This window comes from Abramis brama, assembly GCF_963993115.1.
Source record: "Abramis brama genome assembly, chromosome: 3".
Taxonomy (NCBI): domain Eukaryota; kingdom Metazoa; phylum Chordata; class Actinopteri; order Cypriniformes; family Leuciscidae; genus Abramis; species Abramis brama.
Window position 1 is genome coordinate 53,053,415 of NC_139965.1, and position 20,538 is coordinate 53,073,952.

At 35.2% G+C, this 20,538-nt stretch overlaps 1 protein-coding gene across 1 annotated transcript in view; it reads left to right on the top strand.

The window, feature by feature from the left end:
• Positions 1-3,428: 3,428 nt before the first annotated feature.
• The window catches only part of myom1b (myomesin 1b), a 63,987-nt gene continuing 46,877 nt past the window's right edge, over positions 3,429-20,538 (top strand). Inside the window, exons 1-7 of the mRNA XM_084109410.1 lie at positions 3,429-3,684; positions 4,585-4,753; positions 10,415-10,549; positions 13,419-13,593; positions 16,914-17,071; positions 19,945-20,037; positions 20,125-20,213. Coding sequence (XP_083965536.1) covers positions 4,611-4,753; positions 10,415-10,549; positions 13,419-13,593; positions 16,914-17,071; positions 19,945-20,037; positions 20,125-20,213 — 793 coding nt within the window. The 5' untranslated portion in view covers positions 3,429-3,684; positions 4,585-4,610. The remainder of the gene's footprint in view (positions 3,685-4,584; positions 4,754-10,414; positions 10,550-13,418; positions 13,594-16,913; positions 17,072-19,944; positions 20,038-20,124; positions 20,214-20,538) is intronic.

The window sequence follows — 20,538 nt, forward strand, 5'->3', positions numbered from 1 at the left end:
TGTATATATACTGGAAAATTTTGTACACATGGATCAGCAGTATGTCTGGTGCAAAAAAGGTGAAGCTTATGAGCAGAAGAACACCATCAACATGGTCAAACATGGAGGTGCTCCAGTCTTGTTAAGGGGGTGCTTGTTGCAGGAAGTGGAAATCTTGACCGTATGAAGGACATCATGAATTATTTGAAGTATCAAGCCATTTTGGCAAAGATGGTGATGCATTCGGTGCAGAGACTTGATGATCAATGGGCTTTCCTGCAGAACAGCCATCCCGAAGTATACATCCAAATCTACTTAAGCTTGGTTCAGGGATCAGTCATTGAATGTTCTTGAGTGGACTGTACAGTCTTCAGATTTAAATCTCATTGAAAATATTTGGTGGAATTTGAAGAAAGCAGTGGTAACGTGAAAACCAAAGATTATCAAGCGAGGAATAGGCCAAGATTGCAGTAGAGTAGTATAAAGTATAGGAGAATTATGAAGTATGAAGTATAAGAGATTCTGCACAAAATTTGATTTTGAGGGTTGAATAATTTTGCACATGAATGTTTAGAGCTGATTTTTTTTTTCTCTAATTTTTCATCAACTTTAAGTTCTCAGAATCACTCAAATGTGTATTAATAGACTTTCTATAATAGTTTACTGATGCCCTTGTTGAAATGTTTTCATAAAATTTTGTTTTCAGCGGCAAACTGTCTTGCAGGTCAAGGGGGTTGATTAACTTTCTAATACTGACTTTGCATGCGTGTACCTACTCAGTCATATTTTGGGGACAAATGTGTTCCCAGAAGTGAGCTACCTGATAAAAAAAAATTCACATTTGTAAAAATGGTATACAATAGAGTAAATTAAGTTTTAAAGAATGTTGTTTTAAAAAGAAATGTAAAAATGCAGAACGTTTTCTCTTAGAGTTAGGATTTGTCGTGCAGGGTTTGGTTATAATATGTATTACCATAGCTGTATATAAAAACAATAGAATTCTATGAACTGTTCCTATTTACTGTAGATAGCTAAGTGTGTGTGTGTGTGTGTGTGTGTGTGTGTGTTGTTTCTCTGTTTTTTTCTTTTCTTTCCTGTAGTCTGACTGGCACCATTTATGCATATCTGTTAGACCTGCATGAGACACTGTCTGGTTGCCTCTGGGCCCCTCCCCCCTTTTCTATTTATTTATATGTATCTCTCTCTCTCTCTCTCTCTCTCACACACACACACACACACACACACACACACACACACAAAAACACACACATTGTTTTTGGCATGTGTTGCATGTGACGGAGGATAACAATAGCATGGCTATTGTTAGTGCGAACCACAGCTGAGATGAAGGCCTTTGAAAGGAAGAGAACAATAAGGTCAGAGGCTTAGGAAGGTAATCTAACCATTTCTAAAATTCCATACCGGAAAAATCTAGTTTGCTTATTTAATGTGAATACATACAGCAGGCCCAAGAAGTATCTAGGATGCTGTCACTCTTGGTTCAATTGCTTGGTATAAAACTGAGTTCAGTTCCTTTCCCCTCCACATTTGCCTGCTGGTCTCTCAGCTTAATCGTAGTTGCTTGGCACGCAAAAACAAACTTCATTGGTTCTCACACGTCAAGCAATCGTTTTACAAAATGGTTTTATACAAAATAAAACTTTTTCAAAACAAACTTCCTTGTGAAACATTAAAGTAGACTAGTGTGATCAACAGTGCAATTTTTTTTTTAAATATTTTATTTAATATTTCCAAAATTATTCATAAATAATGCTTTTTTTACTCAAAAAATATATCAGATGCAATCAGATGCAAATAGAAATATAAAACCAGTCCTAATTGAAAGAGAACAAGTTGACAAAAAGATTGAATCCAATATTGGGTGATAATATAGTATAACAAGTGATTTATAAGCTATTTTTTGTAGGCCGGTAATTTTTGACCGGGAACACCAAGTGTGACTATGTGCCATTTTGTACAAAATAAAAGTTTTTCAAAACGAACTTCCTGGTGAAACATTAAAGTAGACTAGTGTGATCAACAGAGCAAATTGTTTTCATATTTTAATGAATATTGTGAAAATTATTCATAAATAACGCTTTTTTTACTCAAAAAATTAGATGCCTACTCTCAGATAAACGAGGCCTACGATTAATCAGATGCAAATAGAAATATAAAACCAGTCCTAATTGAAAGAGAACAAGTTGACAAAAAGATTGAATCCAATATTGGGTGATAATATAGTATAATGAGTGATTTCTAAGCTATTTTTTGTAGGCCGGTCATTTTTGACCGGGAACATCACAAGTGTAACAAGGTGACAAAACCCCCCCTAAAAAAGTACTGAATGGACTTTGATCCAGGAATATTTGACCAAGATTGTCTTTACATCCTTTAGGTCTCAAGTTATTACTTTACAGACCATCTCCCCTGTTTGAGTCAGAGGAACAGTTACAGTTGCATAATCTCTGTCCGGTCAGGGCTTTGAAGACTTATATTGACCATTCAAGTCAATGGAACAAGTCTGATCAATTTTTGCATGCTTTGGTGGTCGCAGCAGTGGTTCTGTGGTCTCCAAATAGAGACTATTGCATTGGCTGGTTGGAAACTGAAAAGGAAAATTGAAAATGCATAGTGTGCATTCGACTCGACATGAGCCCAGGAATAAGAAGAAAGGAATTTTGTTTCTAGGCCTTATGGGTTTGAAGTTATAGCTTCACCATCAGTGCATCTTTGACCCATTGGTGGCGCTATTGAGTTTTAAAGACCTACACCAAAAATGTTCAGATTAAAGCTCCAACCATCCTCCACCTCTGTACCACTTTTCATAACTACTTACCAAATGGTTCTATGGGCCATAGACTTTCATTCAAAAAGAAGAAAAATTAATTATAATTATAGTGTTAAAATGGCTTTAAATTCCATTCCAACATCCTTGTTAGAGATCAAGCAGCTTTTTTGATTTTGTACAACAGTACAATTCTCTGACTGTACCAGTTCTCTGATTTTGAACAAACCAGACTTTATTGAGGTTTTCTGTAGGTGTAGCCTTTATTAGTAGTGCTGATCGACTAATTGGTTCACTTGATTCAAATTGTATGCACTTTATGTAGTGATAAATGTTTGTGTGTACTAACTATTTCCACAAGGTGAATAGGCATTTCTGTTTAAGCTTTACAAAGCTTTTGACATGTGGTTTAAAAAACCACAGCTGTAGTTGATCACAGTGTGAAGTCTTAATGTTTAACATCTAGCCTATTGGTTTACGTAAATCCTAACAAACTTATTTTTTTGTGACACGTTTTGTTTGAACACAATGTTGTGCCAAAAGTATTGGTTATTTGTTATCTAATGTAAAAACACAATAATTTTTTTTGAAGTGTTATAGCCTACTGATATGCCAGCCTAATATAAACAAAGAATATAACTCGTCAAAAGTCGTCAACGTTACGAGGCATACGCGTAAAATGTACCGATACTCCTGTGCACTATGGCTATATTTAACAGCCCCTGTCGCCCTAAAAGGTCGTGAGAGTCGCCTGGACATTCCTGCCATTGCCAATATTATTTTTGTTGTGTGGACAGCAGGTCCCGTTCACTGCGCCGTGCCAGTTTGCGTCTTTGCTTGGATTTGGATCTTGGTTGAGTATTCCTGACGCGCTGTTCACCGATCCGGCTCTGAGCTGTTTGCAGACCTTTGGCAAGGTGAGATGATCCGCTGCATGAACGCTTGAGGTTTGTCAGGTGAAATAGATTTGTCAGGAGTTTTTGTTCTCGTGAACCTTGCAATTGAAAGCCTACTAAATCCGTGCTAGTTTAGGGAAGAGGTTATCTGTCGAAAAAAAAAAAAAAAAAATTCTAACAGATTTATTTAACAGGCTGAACTTTTGTGGGGCATGTTGTCATATGGTAGCAGTGGGAACCTGATGCTTTTTTAAATTTGTTTGAAATATTAAGTAATATCTAAAGAAAAGAAAAAACATCTATCTATTTAGAATGAGGTAGCCTATAGACCGTCTTTTTAACGATATTTAAACAAAAAAACAAGTATGAAAGAGCTAAATTGTATATGGCTACTATGCAATATCAATGTGTGACATTAAAATGTCCTGAGAACAGTAACCTTGCAGTCATTATATAGGCTAGTTGTACTTACCAGTGTGGTTTTATTGTATTTTCTCAGCAGTAGGCTATATAAAAGGTTATATGTATGCATGTCTGTATATATATATAGAGAGAGAGAGAGAGAGAGAGAATGTCTTTAAGATGTTTATGATTTAGAATGTATGTAAAACTGACGTCTTAAAGACGTCTATCAGATGTTAGTAAACAGCAGTTGCTTTAGATAAAGAGATCTTTAACTTGCAGACGTACGTGAGCTACCAGTGCAAATTGTTAAAACAAGAAGTGCTCCAAAGCAACAACAACAAAAAAGTAATCTACAAATTGACATTAAACTAAATTCTGTTCAACTTGATTGTGAAGTTAAAGCGCTGATAAATCTTTACTGTGAAATTATTACTGATAAATCACTGGGTGCAATATAATTTGATGTGTTGTTAGAAAGTTTTGAATCTTCTGACTAAAAGAGATTCATATCTGAAGACAGTATCTGAGCTAAAGAGGACACAATGTCGGGATCGATACCATTCTACCAGAAACACCACCGTCATTACGATCGTGGCTACCGTAGCCGGGAGACGGAGTCTGCTATCAGCCAATACCAGCAGAACTCTAGTAGTTATTCTTCCCATAGCAGCAAAAGCACCAAGGGGTAAGAGAGCATGGCAAGATCAACTGTAAATCCCTTAACCTTTACCCATAGCTTTAACTTTAACTTTCCCATAACTCATTCCAGCAGCCAGCTCATCGTTATTCCCTTACTTGTCTTTAAGGTGCGGTCACGTTTACCGTTGCTCTGTGAAAATTTGCGGGCGAAATCCAGTCATTTCAATAGGGATCCACGTGTTTAAATTCCCCTCGCAGATCATAAGCTTTTCATGCAAAGCAAGATGCCATATTGACTTTTTGCCCATGAAATTTTCCCGCCATTTCGCGAATGTGACCGCAGCTTTATCCTTCACAAAAATACCAACTACTGTTGCTCCACTTGTTTTGTGTAGTCCGTGCTAATCAGTATTTCCCACCCAACCTTAAAACTTCCTTAAAACGTGCAATTGATAAGTGTATTCTGCATGCAGTGTGCTTGTTGCTGACACTCATAATGTTCTTCGGTTGACTATCATATTTAAGAAGGTGTAGGCCTACTATATTAGCATTTCTTTACAGAATAGTGCCATTTGGAGTAGGTTCTGTTGTGCCTGTGTAAAAAAAATGTAAGTTGAGTTTTAATAATGGACAGTTAGGGCATCTAAGACTTCACTTTGGTTCCTAGATAGACTGCTTCTTGATTCAAAACTGGCTGTGAATCTTTTTAGGCCTTTCTGTGGTTTGGATCCATGCCTTTACTTTGTTTGATTTACTTCAGGTCATGTGACTGTTGGCTCATGTTTGTCTCAGCAGTTGCTTACTGGGTCACTCTGAATGTCACAATGAAAGGTTATATCTTCTATCTTGTTTGGGACTAATGTTACTGTACCCTGCACAAACAATCTGCACAAATTAAAATCAGGATTTTATTGGTTTCTTGTTCTGGATTTCATGCCGTAATATAAATAACATTCATAACATAACTTGGCACTTCATTTGGTGTTCTTGACATCATGGTGTATTTATAGAGGCTACAGAAGCAGATGTTGATTATGTGTGTCATATGCATTATGCATTTACATAATTTTCTGAGTCGTTGTATGTAGCCTACTGTATGTTTGTGTGATTTAGAGTTAATTTTGTTGGCAGTCAAGAAGTCAAAGGGTGACTGAGCTTTTACAGTAAATTGTGGAACAGTCTTCCACTCTATATTCGGCAGGCTCCATCTATAAAGGGTTTTAGGTCTCAGTTGAAAACGTATATTAACACTCTTCTGCTAAAACAATTGTAAAGAACTTTGGTTATTTTAATAAATAAAATTCAAAAAGTTGAAAGTTAAAGAGAGAAAAAACTTGGTTACACTTTATTTTAAGTTGAGTTAGTTACATTGCACTTAAATAAGGCTACTGAGTAATATTAATTAACTACATGTACTTACTATAGAGTTATGGTTAGGGTTTGGTTTAGGGTTAGTTACTTGTATTTACGCACAATTCACTGTTATTACGTAAGTATATGTAGTAAGTAAGTAACTACGTCTAAACTACTTAAAATAAAGTGTTGGCATAATTTTTTATTTGCACAGTGTATTTTTTGTCATATTTACACATAGAGAGAAGGAGGCCACAATGCATTTTTTTTTATTTTTAAGATGTCTTTTCCACTATATGGTATCTATAAAAAATGACAATAGATTATATCCAAAAGGATAACAAATACAATGCTAGAATCTTGATTTCATAATTAAACCAACTAAAATAATAAGAAAAGACAAATAAAGAAAGGTTTAACTGCAGGAAACAAATGTATGTATTTATTTGTTTGTTTATTTAGTGTCTTTCACTATTCCTTTCTTTTCTCTCCATTCTAGACTGTAATACTCTGAACAATATAGAAGTTTGTATATTAACACTTCTTAAGTTGATCCAGATGAACCACTTATCATTTGTACATCACTTTGGATAGCTTAAAAGCTTCTGCCAAATCAATAAATGGAAATGTAAGATAGGTTGCCTTATTGAGCACTGCTTTCCAAATCCAGAAGAAAAAATGTACTCACTCTAATGTTGTTCCAAACCTGTATTGATTTCTTTCTTGTGCTGAACACAAAAGAAGATATTTTGAAGAATGTGGGTAACCAAACAGTTGCTGGTCCCCATTGACTTCCATAGTAGGAAACAAATATACTATGGAAGTCACTGGGGTACATCAACTGTTTGGTTACCCACATTCTTCCAAATAACTTTTATTTTCAACAGAAGAAAGAAACTTATTCAGGTTTAAATCAACTTGAGAGAGTAAAAGATTACAATTTTAATTTTTGGGAGAATTATCCATTTTAATGTTAATAAAACAACAAAACACAAGGAGGAAATCACTCACTGCTCTTGACTGAGAACTTTAATAGTAGCTTTACTAAGAATCAATGTATAATTTATACAGTGAAGTCTATGCTGTGTTTTATTTTCATATTTGTTCATTTAATTACTTTCTCCAATGCTACTGTTAAATACACCTACTGTAGCTGTTTATTTCATTTGTATATTAAGTTGTGTATGTGTATTGTGTATCTTTGTATTCTTAATTTTTAACAACAAAGAAAATAATGACAAAGATTTTTATCTTCGCCACTTTGGCCTAAATGTCTGCCATTTTTTTATATATATATATCTTGTTACCTAAGGCTTTATTTTTAAAATAGGGACATTAGTTTGGCTGTAATGCTCAGTCACTTGCAAAATAGTAAAACCAACATGAAAAAGAATCGTGATAAAATCGTGATATGATATTTTTGCCATATCGCCCACCCCTACTTCAGGCTGATGCAAGACCCCTCTGAGATAACAACCGGTTGGATGTACATTATCCCTTAGATGGTACTTTTTTTAAAGTAGGCTATGCTAAAGTGTACTTTTTCACAAAGGGATAAGCAAACAGACCTTGTTGAAACATTTGTTTTTAGCCTGAATAGATCCCTCTTTTATGAGCTGTGCTGTAGAGGATTTTAAGCAGGATTTGAGGCGTCACAGGATGGCAGGTCGGCACATATACGCTCCTGTTTAAACCCCATTACTCATGCTATCCACTATTGTCTAAACTAAAATATTTTCCATGCTGGGAGAATATAGTTTTTGTGGATCACTTTAGCTGTCCTAGTTCCCCCTCACCCAATCTCTTCTGAACCCTTGAATGTCTATTTATATACACACTCATGAGAGGCATGGATAAGATAGTGATATGTGAAGGATATATGAAGTGTCGGCTATATGCATCTAAAGCAGTGGTTCTCAAACGGGGCCGGGACCCACTATATGTGCCTCAACAAACTTATAAGGGGAGCTCAAGATGACTAAAAACCAAGATATTTCTTATTAATTGATAATGAACATACTAGCTATGACAAGCTCTCAAACATTTTATTGGGTAGAAATTGTGAGTGAGAGGGGCCTTTGAATATTGTTGTATTGTGTAGTCAGATTCACTGTTCTAAAGGCATGAGTGTAAGGACGGGGCAGAGGAATAAGGATCTACAGGATGTAAACAGTATGCAAATTCACAAAATGTAAATCTGAGCAGTCTATTTTGATGTAACTAGCATGAGAATCAATACTCAGGTGATTAGGACCTCTGGTGGTGAACTTCAGGCATTGCTGCGGGTGTTGCAATGGATATGCTTTTCACTAATGAACACTTTTTTGTGTACAGTATGCTGTTACAGAGAATGCACACAGGTCAGAAATTAAGCTTACATTTTCATTTAGCAGATGTCTTTATCCATACCAACTTACTGTACAAATGAGGAATATTATAACACAAGCAAGTCATTCAAGTGGCGTGAGTTCCAAACAGCCTAGAATGTTAGTAGCCTATGTAGTTGAGAGCTTTTTTAAAGACCCCATATACACATCTTGTTGTAAATGATTCATCGCTGCTCATCACCCTCCCCTCCAACCACTTGTCTTATTGAAAGCACTACACAAAATCCAAATCAAGAGAAAAGTTTATTTTCGCATTGAATAGCCTGTTGAATATCTGTTCCCTTGTGAAAAAGAAGTACAACTGAGCATACTTAAAGTAGGATACTTGTTTTGAAATGAATACACTTGAATGAATACAGGTATGAGCTTAATGTTATGTTTTTGGAGACTTAATTGCACGTTAATTGCAATTCAATGAAAATGTAGTTTAAATTTATATTAGATGCAATTAGATGAACAGAGTGCTTTTTTGACCCACTTAAAGGACTTAAGTACTTCTTTATGTAATTTGAATGATGAAGTTTCAATTTAGTAGTTTTAAAATATATGAACTTTAAATTTAATATCCTTTAAATGTAATATCAAATAACAGTAACACAGGTATGTGCTTTTACAACACATAAAAATAAGTGCACTTCTTTAAAGCAAGACAAAAGATTAAAACAGTGATTTAAACCGTCCTTCAAAGAAAAACTTTAATTTGACATTATACAAAGTGCACTTTTAAAAGTGTACATAAGAGCGTTAAGAAACATAGTCATGAAATTGTGCTCCCTTTAAGTGGCCTTTTATTTGACTAATATTTCATTATCTGCATAGCATTTTTATATATATATATACTTTAAAGATTTTAAGTAGGCTTCACTACAAATGAACTTTCAGTAAAATTAAGTAAACGGGTCTTTAGTGACCCAGGACGTCATTCACTACCCTCCCTCTCATTTTCTTTTTTAAAAGTTAGACATTAACCTTCTTAGTATTCCTCAACCTATTCATTATAAATAATATAACAAAATAATTATTAATTATAAAAGAATCTCTGTTTTTGTAAAAAAAAAAAAAAATGTTTGTGTTTAGGGTCGCTAGCAACCCAAGGTATGTAATAGTGTAAGTATTTTTTTTTCTTCATAACAATTGAGTCTGATGATTGAATAAGTGCAATTCACCTTTATTCCTCAAGGTGGCAATGTTTTAAACACAATGATTGCGTGAGCGATCAAAATATTGATTTTGAAGACATTGAAAATAATAGTTTTGAGAATATGTTTGAGTTTGCGAATAAGAGTCATGTTGTACAGGGAAATGAGCTCTGACAATGACAGTGACAATGGTAAAAAGCATCAGCACAAATTTAACCCTTTCAAGTATCGAAAGGTAACGAAATATACTTTATTTTATTCTTTTGTGATTACTATTAAAATATCAAGAGAGTTTTATAGTACTGCAGCAGTTAGAGATCCATCCATTTTAGTTATAGATCCGGGTTGCTAAAGACCCGAATATGTAATAATGATTGGCGGAACATTCACGCATTTAAGGGTTAATGAAGTAAAATGGGTTGAAAATGCTGTTTTGTGTTGAATCATTTAGTAGAGTAGAAAAGTAGATTTTTGTACAGTGTTTTGTGGAGATTGGACCACTGAAAAGCATTTCACTATTGAAAGGCAGTGAATGTGAAAGTTCATAGACTTGTAAGAGTGAGTATAGATGGGGTTTTTTATTACTTTAAAAAATGTTTCACCATTGATGAAGTTTTTTTGGTGCTTTGATGCACTTCAGGTCCTGTTATAGGACCACTGAGGCGATTAACCTCCTTCCCATTCACTCTCTTAACAATCTTTCCTCACGCTCCCGCTCCCTTAACAGTCTTTCTTCACGACACCACACCCCTTCCAAAAATCATAATAGTGTGTGAAAGAAGTGCTGGATACTCACCGATGTGTGTTGCCATTTCTGCATCATTGTAGCATTAGAGCTGCCACATACACGTCTCTAGAAGAGGGGGGGATTAGCCCTCTGCCCAAGAGAGCCAAGCCAACCTATCTCGCCATGGACAAGGAGAACCAGATCATCGGTTATGTGGTGCCCATCTTCAGGGGCAGGTAATAAAAACAATGGGTTTTATTAGTGTTGGAACCAACACATGATGCAGCTGTTCTATACAGTGAGGAAAATAAGTATTTGAACACCCTGCTATTTTGCAAGTTCTCCCACTTGGAAATCATGGAGGGGTCTGAAATTGTCATCGTAGGTGCATGTCACTGTGAGAGACATAATCAAAAAAAAAAAAAATCCAGAAATCACAATATATTTTAGATTTTTTAACTATTTATTTGTATGATACAGCTGCAAATAAGTATTTGAACACCTGTCTATCAGCTATAATTCTGACCCTCAAAGACCTGTTAGTCTGCTTTTAAAATGTCCACCTCCACTCCATTTATTATCCTAAATTAGATGCACCTGTTTGAGGTCGTTAGCTGCATAAAGACACCTGTCCACCCCATACAATCAGTAAGAATCCAACTACTAACATGGCCAAGACCAAAGAGCTGTCCAAAGACACTAGAGACAAAATTGTACACCTCCACAAGGCTGGAAAGGGCTACGGGGAAATTGCCAAGCAGCTTGGTGAAAAAAGGTCCACTGTTGGAGCAATCATTAGAAAATGGAAGAAGCTAAACATGACTGTCAATCTCCCTTGGACTGGGGCTCCATGCAAGATCTCACCTCGTGGGGTCTCAATGATCCTAAGAAAGGTGAGAAATCAGCCCAGAACTACACGGGAGGAGCTGGTCAATGACCTGAAAAGAGCTGGGACCACCGTTTCCAAGGTTACTGTTGGTAATACACCAAGACTTCATGGTTTGAAATCATGCATGGCACGGAAGGTTCCCCTGCTTAAACCAGCACATGTCAAGGCCCGTCTTAAGTTTGCCAATTACCATTTGGATGATCCAGAGGAGTCATGGGAGAAAGTCATGTGGTCAGATGAGACCAAAATAGAACTTTTTGGTCATAATTCCACTAAACGTGTTTGGAGGAAGAAGAATGATGAGTACCATCCCAAGAACACCATCCCTACTGTGAAGCATGGGGGTGGTAGCATCATGCTTTGGGGGTGTTTTTCTGCACATGGGACAGGGCGAACTGCACTGTATTAAGGAGAGGATGACCGGGGCCATGTATTGCGAGATTTTGGGGAACAACCTGCTTCCCTCAGTTAGAGCATTGAAGATGGGTCGAGGCTGGGTCTTCCAACATGACAATGACCCGAAGCACACAGCCAGGATAACCAAGGAGTGGCTCTGTAAGAAGCATATCAAGGTTCTGGCGTGGCCTAGCCAGTCTCCAGACCTAAACCCAACAGAGAATCTTTGGAGGGAGCTCAAACTCCGTGTTTCTCAGCGACAGCCCAGAAACCTGACTGATCTAGAGAAGATCTGTGTGGAGGAGTGGGCCAAAATCTCTCCTGCAGTGTGTGCAAACCTGGTGAAAAACTACAGGAAACGTTTGACCTCTGTAATTGCAAACAAAGGCTACTGTACCAAATATTAACATTGATTTTCTCAGGTGTTCAAATACTTATTTGCAGCTGTATCATACAAATAAATAGTTAAAAAATCATACATTGTGATTTCTGGATTTTTTTTTTAGATTATGTCTCTCACAGTGGACATGCACCTACGATGACAGTTTCAGACCCCTCCATGATTTCTAAGTGGGAGAACTTGCAAAATAGCAGGGTGTTTAAATACTTATTTTCCTCACTGTACTTCATATTTTCCATTGTTAGCATGCATTGGGGTTAATAGCAGGCACTGCAATAATATGCACATGCCTTCAAACAAGTCCCATTTGCCTACACTCACAAAAAGGCTTCACATATGATTTTACAGTCAGAGTCAGATCCCATTGAAGAAAGGTTTCATGGTTCTTTAACCCTTGTGAAAAAAGAAGTACACTTAGCACTATAGTTTCGGACACTTAATTGCATGTTAATAGCAATTAAACGAAAATGTAGTATAGTTTACATTCATATTAAATGTAATTAGCTGAACTTTAGAGTGCTTTTTATGACCCATCTGTAATTTTATAATTACTTTTATTGTCTTGTAAATATGGTTAAAGTGTACTGCTGAATGTACTGATAAGCACGTATGGTAAACTAAAATATACTTTAATGTAATTTCTTTTTAAAATTTGTATTTCATGTATTTAAATATTTGTAATTACACATTTGTAATGATAAAGGTGCAATTTAATACATTTAAAATGTATTAACTGTAGATGAAATATTGAATAACACACATTTATTATAATAAAGTCGTTTTATATGTGCTCTAGTATAGTCAACACAACAAAGCAAGTGTACTTCTTTAAAGCACAACAAAAGATTATTAAAATGTATGACTTAAATAGACTTAAAAGGAAAACTTTTAATTTGACATTATATAAAATGTACTTGTTTTTTTATATAAATTGTAAAGTGTTTTAAACAGTTATGAAAGTTAACTCTATTTAAGTACACTTAAGTGACCTTTAATTTAATTAATATTATATTATCTGCAAGTATTTTTTATATTTTATTTATCTATACTTTTAAGGTTTGGTATGCACTACAAGTGCACATTCAGTACAGTTAAGTCCACTTTTTCACAGGGGAAAGCCTATGATGGAACCTATCATTTAACATTGAGCAGTCTTTTAATTTCAGCTAGAACCATTCAACTAACTTTGGCCAAAATGGTTCTTGATAGGAAAAGTTGTTTCAAAGGACCATTGATGAACCTTTATATTTAAGGGTGTATATGGGAAGATATTGGAAGTTCTCTTAAAGAACACAGATGTAAAGTGGCATTCAATTTTTTGTTCAAAAACCCTTGTGTATAGATGCGACAGAATATGTGTTGTATTGCTTTGTTTAATTCATGAGGTGTGTGAATGTGATGCTACATGATCTCCCCTCAGTCATGAGTTTCAAAGTGGCCTATCAGACACTGAAGAAGCGCGTGCTAAAGAGAGTGCTGGCTATCTGGCACGCCGTGACCTCTTCTCTAGCGGCGTGGAGTCGGAGCGCACCGAATACAAGTCCCGCAGAACCGTCATGAGGGAGTCCGCAGAGCGCATCTCCCTTAGCAAGAGGGTCAGTGGAGATCCTAAAGTCCTGTTCCTAAACACATAACTCATGATTACGGTTGTGATTATCTCTTTTCTCTTGATAACCATTCTAAATGAATGACTATTTGTCAAATAACACTTCTCACTTAAATTTATAACAACTACAAATTGTTGAACTGAGCTGCACCACATGTCTGACAGTTCCCTTGTGAAAAAGAAGTACACTTTAGCAAAACTTAATTTTTTTACTTATTACGGAAACAATATGCTTTAAAAAATAAACTTAAGTGCAAATTTAATGTGATGTTTTTCAGACACTTAATTGCATGTTAATTGCATTTAGATGAAAATCTATTATAAAGTCTTTAAATGCAATTAGCTGAACTTAAGAGTGCTTTTTTTGACCCACTTAAAGTAGGTCTTAAGTATATCTTTACATGTAATTTAATAAATACTTAAAATGTACTGCCGAATACTCTTATAGTAAACAAAAAATACTTAAATGCAATTTCTAATAACACTTACATGTCATGTATTTAAATATATTTGTAATAACACATTGATTAAAGTTGATAAAAGTATTGACAGTTGCAATGTGTTACATTTTAAATATATTAACTTTAAATATAATATCAAATAACACACTACAGTTAAAATTATAATCAAATACTTTACATGTGCTTTAGTATGTTAGTCAACACATCAAAATAAGTGTACTTTAAAGTGCGACAAAAGATTATTAAAATAATATCGATTTAAAAGTATACTTAAGTGTGTACTTAACAGTCATAAAAGTGTGAAGTACACTTAAGTGGCCATTTATATCAGTAATATTATATTATCTGCACATACCACATTCTTTTAATTATACTTTTAAGATTTAAAGTACACTACAAGTACACATTTAATATAATACAATTAAGTACACTTCTTTTTCACAAGGGTATAGGCTAAGCATCACTATTTGAACAATCACCTAACCCATGTATTAAACTTCAGTGTATAACTTGTTCTGCACAATTTGTGCAATGGACTTAAATTGTATGTCTAATGAATGACAAAATAATTAAAAACATCTCATATTGACATTGACATAAATTGAAAATGCTATATCTAGCAACAAGAATAGCATAGACTCAGAGGTGGGCTCGTTTTACTGCCAGTAAGCAATCCACTAGCAACCACGTGAAGCAACCCTAGCCACTGAATAGCAACTGTATAGCAAGCACCAAACATTTTATTCAGAAAATGTAGCCTACTTTATAATTATTTTTAGTAGCATTTTATGTTTTATGTTATGAACAAACTCATACATTTGCAAACTGATTTTTCCCATGTTACTAAACATGAAGCCTACACACTCAGCAAAAAAAAAAAGGTGAAAATTGTGTTTTTGTGAACCAACAGGAGACTTGCATTAGTGAATTGCTTTCATTGTAGGCTTTATGAAACATATTAAACTCCTGTATATGTTCCTTATTTTTAGATAGGAAAAAGAGCAAGAAAGTATCAAGACACAAACTTTATTTAGTTCGGTTCCTGGTGCCAACTAACCATGCCACCGTGGTGCCAGATTTCAAGGGTTGTAATGTTTTATGTGGATGTGTGGTGTGAGTTAATCTGTGGTGCGTGTTAAAGTGATGATGAAACTACTGTTGTCGACAAGTGATGTGCTGATAGCTGAGGGAAGCCTCAAGGCGATCATGATTACACTGACATGACTGGACAAATAGAAGCAATGACTGCAAGGAGGCACTCGATCCCATTGCCTGTTCTGTTAAACAGCATGAGTCCGGGTGAAGAATAAATTATACATCCATACATTTTGTCTACATATTATGTAAATAGAAGATGCCTCATTAGAAAAGTTCCATATTACACTCTTTGTTCTGACAGAATTTGTGGCAAGGGATAGCTTACCACTGTCAATAACTCATCCCAGTTTGTAAAAACAAAAGTCATAACAATATAATGGACTTTGGGGAAAGGCATTCTGGGGGGTTTGGACATAAATGTGAACCTTAAAGTTTTCTTTTAGTAGTGGTACTACTTTATAAGTGGATGATTTCTGTTTACTATGTAGTTACTCTGGGTGGATTTTCTTTTTGTATACAATCATTTTCTGGTAAACCAGCTTAACACCCCTTGTGAAAAAGAAGTGTGCTTAATTGTATTAAATGTGCACTTGAAGTGCACTTCAAATCTTAAAAGTATAAATATTTCTTAAACTGTACTTCTAGATAATATAACATTAATAAAATAAAAGGCCACTTAAGTGTACTTAAAGTGTACACTTTCATGACTATGTTTCTTAACACACTTATGTACACTTTTAAAAAGTACACTTTGTAATAATGTGAAATTAATAGTTTTACTGTAAAGTACAATGTTAAATTATAGGTTTAATCATGTTTAGCTGTGCTTTAAAGAAGCACAATTTGTTTTACTTGTTGACTAACATACCAAAGCACATGTAAATTATTTAATTATAATTTTAAAGGTAGTTATTCAATATTAAATTAAAGTAAATATATTTTAAATGTACTAAACTGCAACTTCATCTATACAAATGTGTAATTACAAATATATTTAAATACATGACACACAAGTTTCAATAGAAATAACAATAGTATATTTTAGTTTATCATAAATGCTTGCCAGTTCATTCAGCAGTTCACTTTAACCATATTTCAAAAACAATGAAGTAATTATAATTCTACAAATATTTACAAATATTTATATTCATTATATTTATAAAAAGTCCTAATTCTGCTGATAGCATTTAAAATAATTTAAACTATAATACATTTTCATTTCAATACTATTAACATGCAATTAAGTGTCTGAAAACATTACATTCAGTTCGCACTTAAGTAAATTATTTTAAAGTATGTTATTTTCGTAATAAGGACTCTTTTTAGAAGTATGATAAAGTGTACTTCTTTTTCAAAAGGGATAGATATGACAAGAGCTGAAATATTTGACATCGCACAAACATGTTTAGCAATGATTGTATCTAATCACACATAACAAATGTTTAACTCTCGTGGTTATATTTTCAGAAAAGTGTATGTTAATGTTTATTTCTTTTGCAATTCCTTGACTTTTAGATTTCCATAAGTGAATTACAGTATACATTTTATTTTTTACAAATCAAGAGGATTCATCGAAATCTTCTCAACTTACCTTGAACACAGAACGTACTTTTAGGCAGTTTGCATCTTAAAATAGTAATGTGTTTGGTCATAAATGCCTTACATTTAGTTTTTCAGCATGCTCCTAATGCATTTATGACCAAAGAATGTTACCACTTTCTAAACAATATGATTGGCTGCATGCCCTCAGATCCATGAGAACGAAGAGTACCATAAGCGTCTGAACGAGGACAGCCTGATGCACACTCCCGAGTTTGTGACCGCGCCGCGTTCCCACACTGTTTGGGAGAAACAGTGTGTGAGGCTGCACTGTACCATCTCAGGATGGCCTGAACCACGCGTCGTGTGGTGAGTTAGTATGCACAAACAAGCATGCACATATACACAAACACACATGCTTACAGACTAATACTAATGATGATTGCATTATGTCAAGAATAATATATGACAGTGTTATTTTAGTATAATTGAGATACTATTAGTTTGTATTAATGTCTTATTTATTTTCATATTTTCTGTTTTCATTTTATTTTTAGTTAGTAGACAATAGTATGTGTTTTTCTCATTGTTTTTTATATATATTTTAATTTATTTCAAATAATGTTTTTTTTTTTATGGTTTTAGATTTAGTTTAGTTGACTGTAATAACCCTGGAGACACAGGACAAATCTCTGTCTTCTCCATTTGTTCTTAATTTACTGCTACTGGAATCGTGGAATCAAAACTGACCCTATTTACTTTCTTAATACATTCAAGCCCTGTTGTGCACATTATTCCAAAGAAAAAGATGTTTGTCTTAGTAATCTTTTATCTAATCTTATATGTAATCTTTTATCAAATTGTAGCATGTTCTACCTCTTAAATGTTTTATAATTTGTATTGCCACTTAGGCCAGTGGTTGTGGTAGCCTATTTCTTCTTCCTTTTTCTTCTTTTCTTTTCTTTTTCATTTACATTTCAAAATAGTTTTTCATAGAAAAGTAAACAGAATTTGTTAATATCGCCATTAACTGCATACAGGCAGAACAAACAAAACAAAATCATTAACACATTGGGCCAGATTTATTAAACAGGGCAAATTAGTGTGAGACCACAATCCCATAAAAGCGCAGATGGGAGTGGAAATTAATTATGCGAAATCGCCCCCTATACCCTCATTCACTATTCCCTACATTACTCCACTAATATAGTCCACTTGAAGGAGTGAATAAAAACGAGTGAGCGAATTCGGACACTGAGTGCGCCGGAAGGGATGCTGCGTTTGCATAGTTTGCTCTTGCTGTGTTTAAAGGTGCTGTATGTAACTTTTTCACTCTACTAAAGCATAAAAATACCATATGTTTGCAGATATTTAGGAAACATGCTAGGTTCAAATACTTGTTTCTCTGAAAAACACTTCTACAGCCAGTTATTTTACTTTGAAATGTGCGTTTCCAGGCTGGAATGTTTGTTTTTGTTTTGGTCTGTGATACTGCACGTTGCCAATTTTCATTGTCCACTGTGCTTGTTCCTGTTGCGTGTGCTCAAACTGGCAACCAGTGTGAGTGCCGTCCAGTCTGAGGAGCAGGTGGTGGGAGAAACGACAGTCTCCGTTATTTTGAATTCGACTGCAGTACCTGTTTTGACCTCTAGTTGTCATTCTTACATACTGCACCTTTAAAGGGATAGTTCGGCCAAAAATGATATTAAACCCATGATTTACTCACCGTCAAGCCGTTCGAGATGCATATGTCAATAATTTTTCAGATGAACACATTTTCAGTTATTTTAGAAAATGTCTTAGATCTTTCAGTGGTTATACTGTCAAGTTATGGGGTCCACCTCCTTCAAGTCCCAAAAATGTGCATGCATCCTTCACAAAAGTAATCCATCCGGCTCCAGGGGGATAAACGAAGGCCTTCTGAGGGTAATCCGTGCGGTTTTGTCGTAAAAATATACATTTAAAACTTTATAAATGAAAATAACTGGCTTCCGGCAACGGTCAACGGTCGTTCACGGGATGGATGCCGGCATATGACGTAGGACGAAGCGTAGGAAGCGTTGTGACGTAGAACGAAGGGCTGGGCCAAAAACTCAATATCCTCTTCTCTAATATCAAAATCCTCCGACATTTTCTTTTAAATACACGTTTTTTAAATCGCGGAAATCCTGAGTGGAGTTTTGTTTTGCTCTGCTCTCTGGCTGTGCTGTCGCGTTCGTTCTACGTCATTTTTGGGACTTGAAGGAGGTGGACCCCATAACTTGACATTATAACCACTGAAAGATCTAAGACATTTTCTAAAATAACTGAAAATTTGTTTGTCTGAAAAATGATTGACATATGCATCTCGAACGGCTTGAGGGTGAGTAAATCATGGGTTTAATATCATTTTAGGCCGAACAATCCCTTTAATAGTCATATGAAACTTAGCAAACTGGCATCTCCAAAAGGCTATAATTAAAAGATTTATCTTAAAATCTGTCATTGAAACTAGCATGTATAAACCTTAATTAAACAAATTAATAATAATTTATATATGTATAATAATATGAATTTATAGCCACATTGGACCAGTTTTTTGGAAAAATGAATGATGAATGATTCAGCTGCGTGCGCTATGGAATTCATTCAGCACGAGTCTCGCGGTGCATTATGGGTATTCTCTAGCCATTGAGCGTGATCTACTGACAATGCAATTAAAGAAAACAGGCGCAGCAGCTCATTTCCAGGACCATTATGACTAACGCAATCCACCAAAATAAAGAATTCTCATGTTTTGGGCAGCTTGGATCACATACCTTTCCCGCAGCAGCTCACTCTGTTTCCATCACTATTTTTAGATGCATTTTGTCCATAGAAATGCGTGGACGTGACTAGCAGAAGTTTTGAGTGCACGGAGGGCAGACGCGACTAATGGCATTCGTTGTCGATGATTTTCATTCTCGATTATTCTCGATTTTATCAAATTAGGCTTTGTTGTTTCAGCCCTAGATCTGTCTGTTGTAACTTGTTTCATTGCCCGCGAAACAAAGGGTGCATTTCGAGGCCACACTTTGAGACAGCCCTTGTTGTGCTGTGGTGGCGAAAATGGACTTCGAATGTAGCATTTTATTTGCAATTTCGTTCCATATGAACAGATCAGTGAGGGTGAGCTTGGCCTTCAGCCTCCACTTTTAAAAGTTTTCAGTCAAAAAAAACTGCATTATCCTGCTGTATTTCAATCCATCCTTTTCCTCCCTCAGGTACAAGAACAATGTTAGCATTGATCCTATGTCCAAGCCAGGAAAGTACAAAGTGGAGAGCAGCTATAATGTCCACTCCCTGGAGATTAACAGGTGATCAACCATGCCATGGACTTCAAAGTGCACAGTCAAAGTGATTTGCAATGGTTGTGTGAGTAACACATCTGTCTCTAATTTCAGGTGTGATTTTGATGACACTGCACAATATCGAGTGTCAGCCATGAACAGCAAGGGCGAGAACTCTGCTTTTGCTTCTGTTGTCGTCAAAAGTAGGTCTGAAATAAATCATCCTAAACTCTTCTTAATACCGTCCTAGAACACTAAACAATGGTTGCAACTGCATCCTGTAGTTACCTAAAATATCAATACAGAAAATTACAAACCCTAACTACTCAATACAAGAGTTGTATTTTTTAAATAAATAGGTCCATTTTGATCACAAAATCAGAATCCTGTTATTCTCTTGTTCATTCTAGCAAAGCATTATACTCTGTTTCATTCAAATGAAAAATTGTATGTTACCACACTCTAAAAACAAATGTTTTGCCTAAAAAAATAAATAAAATGACTGACAATAAATGACAATAAAATAAA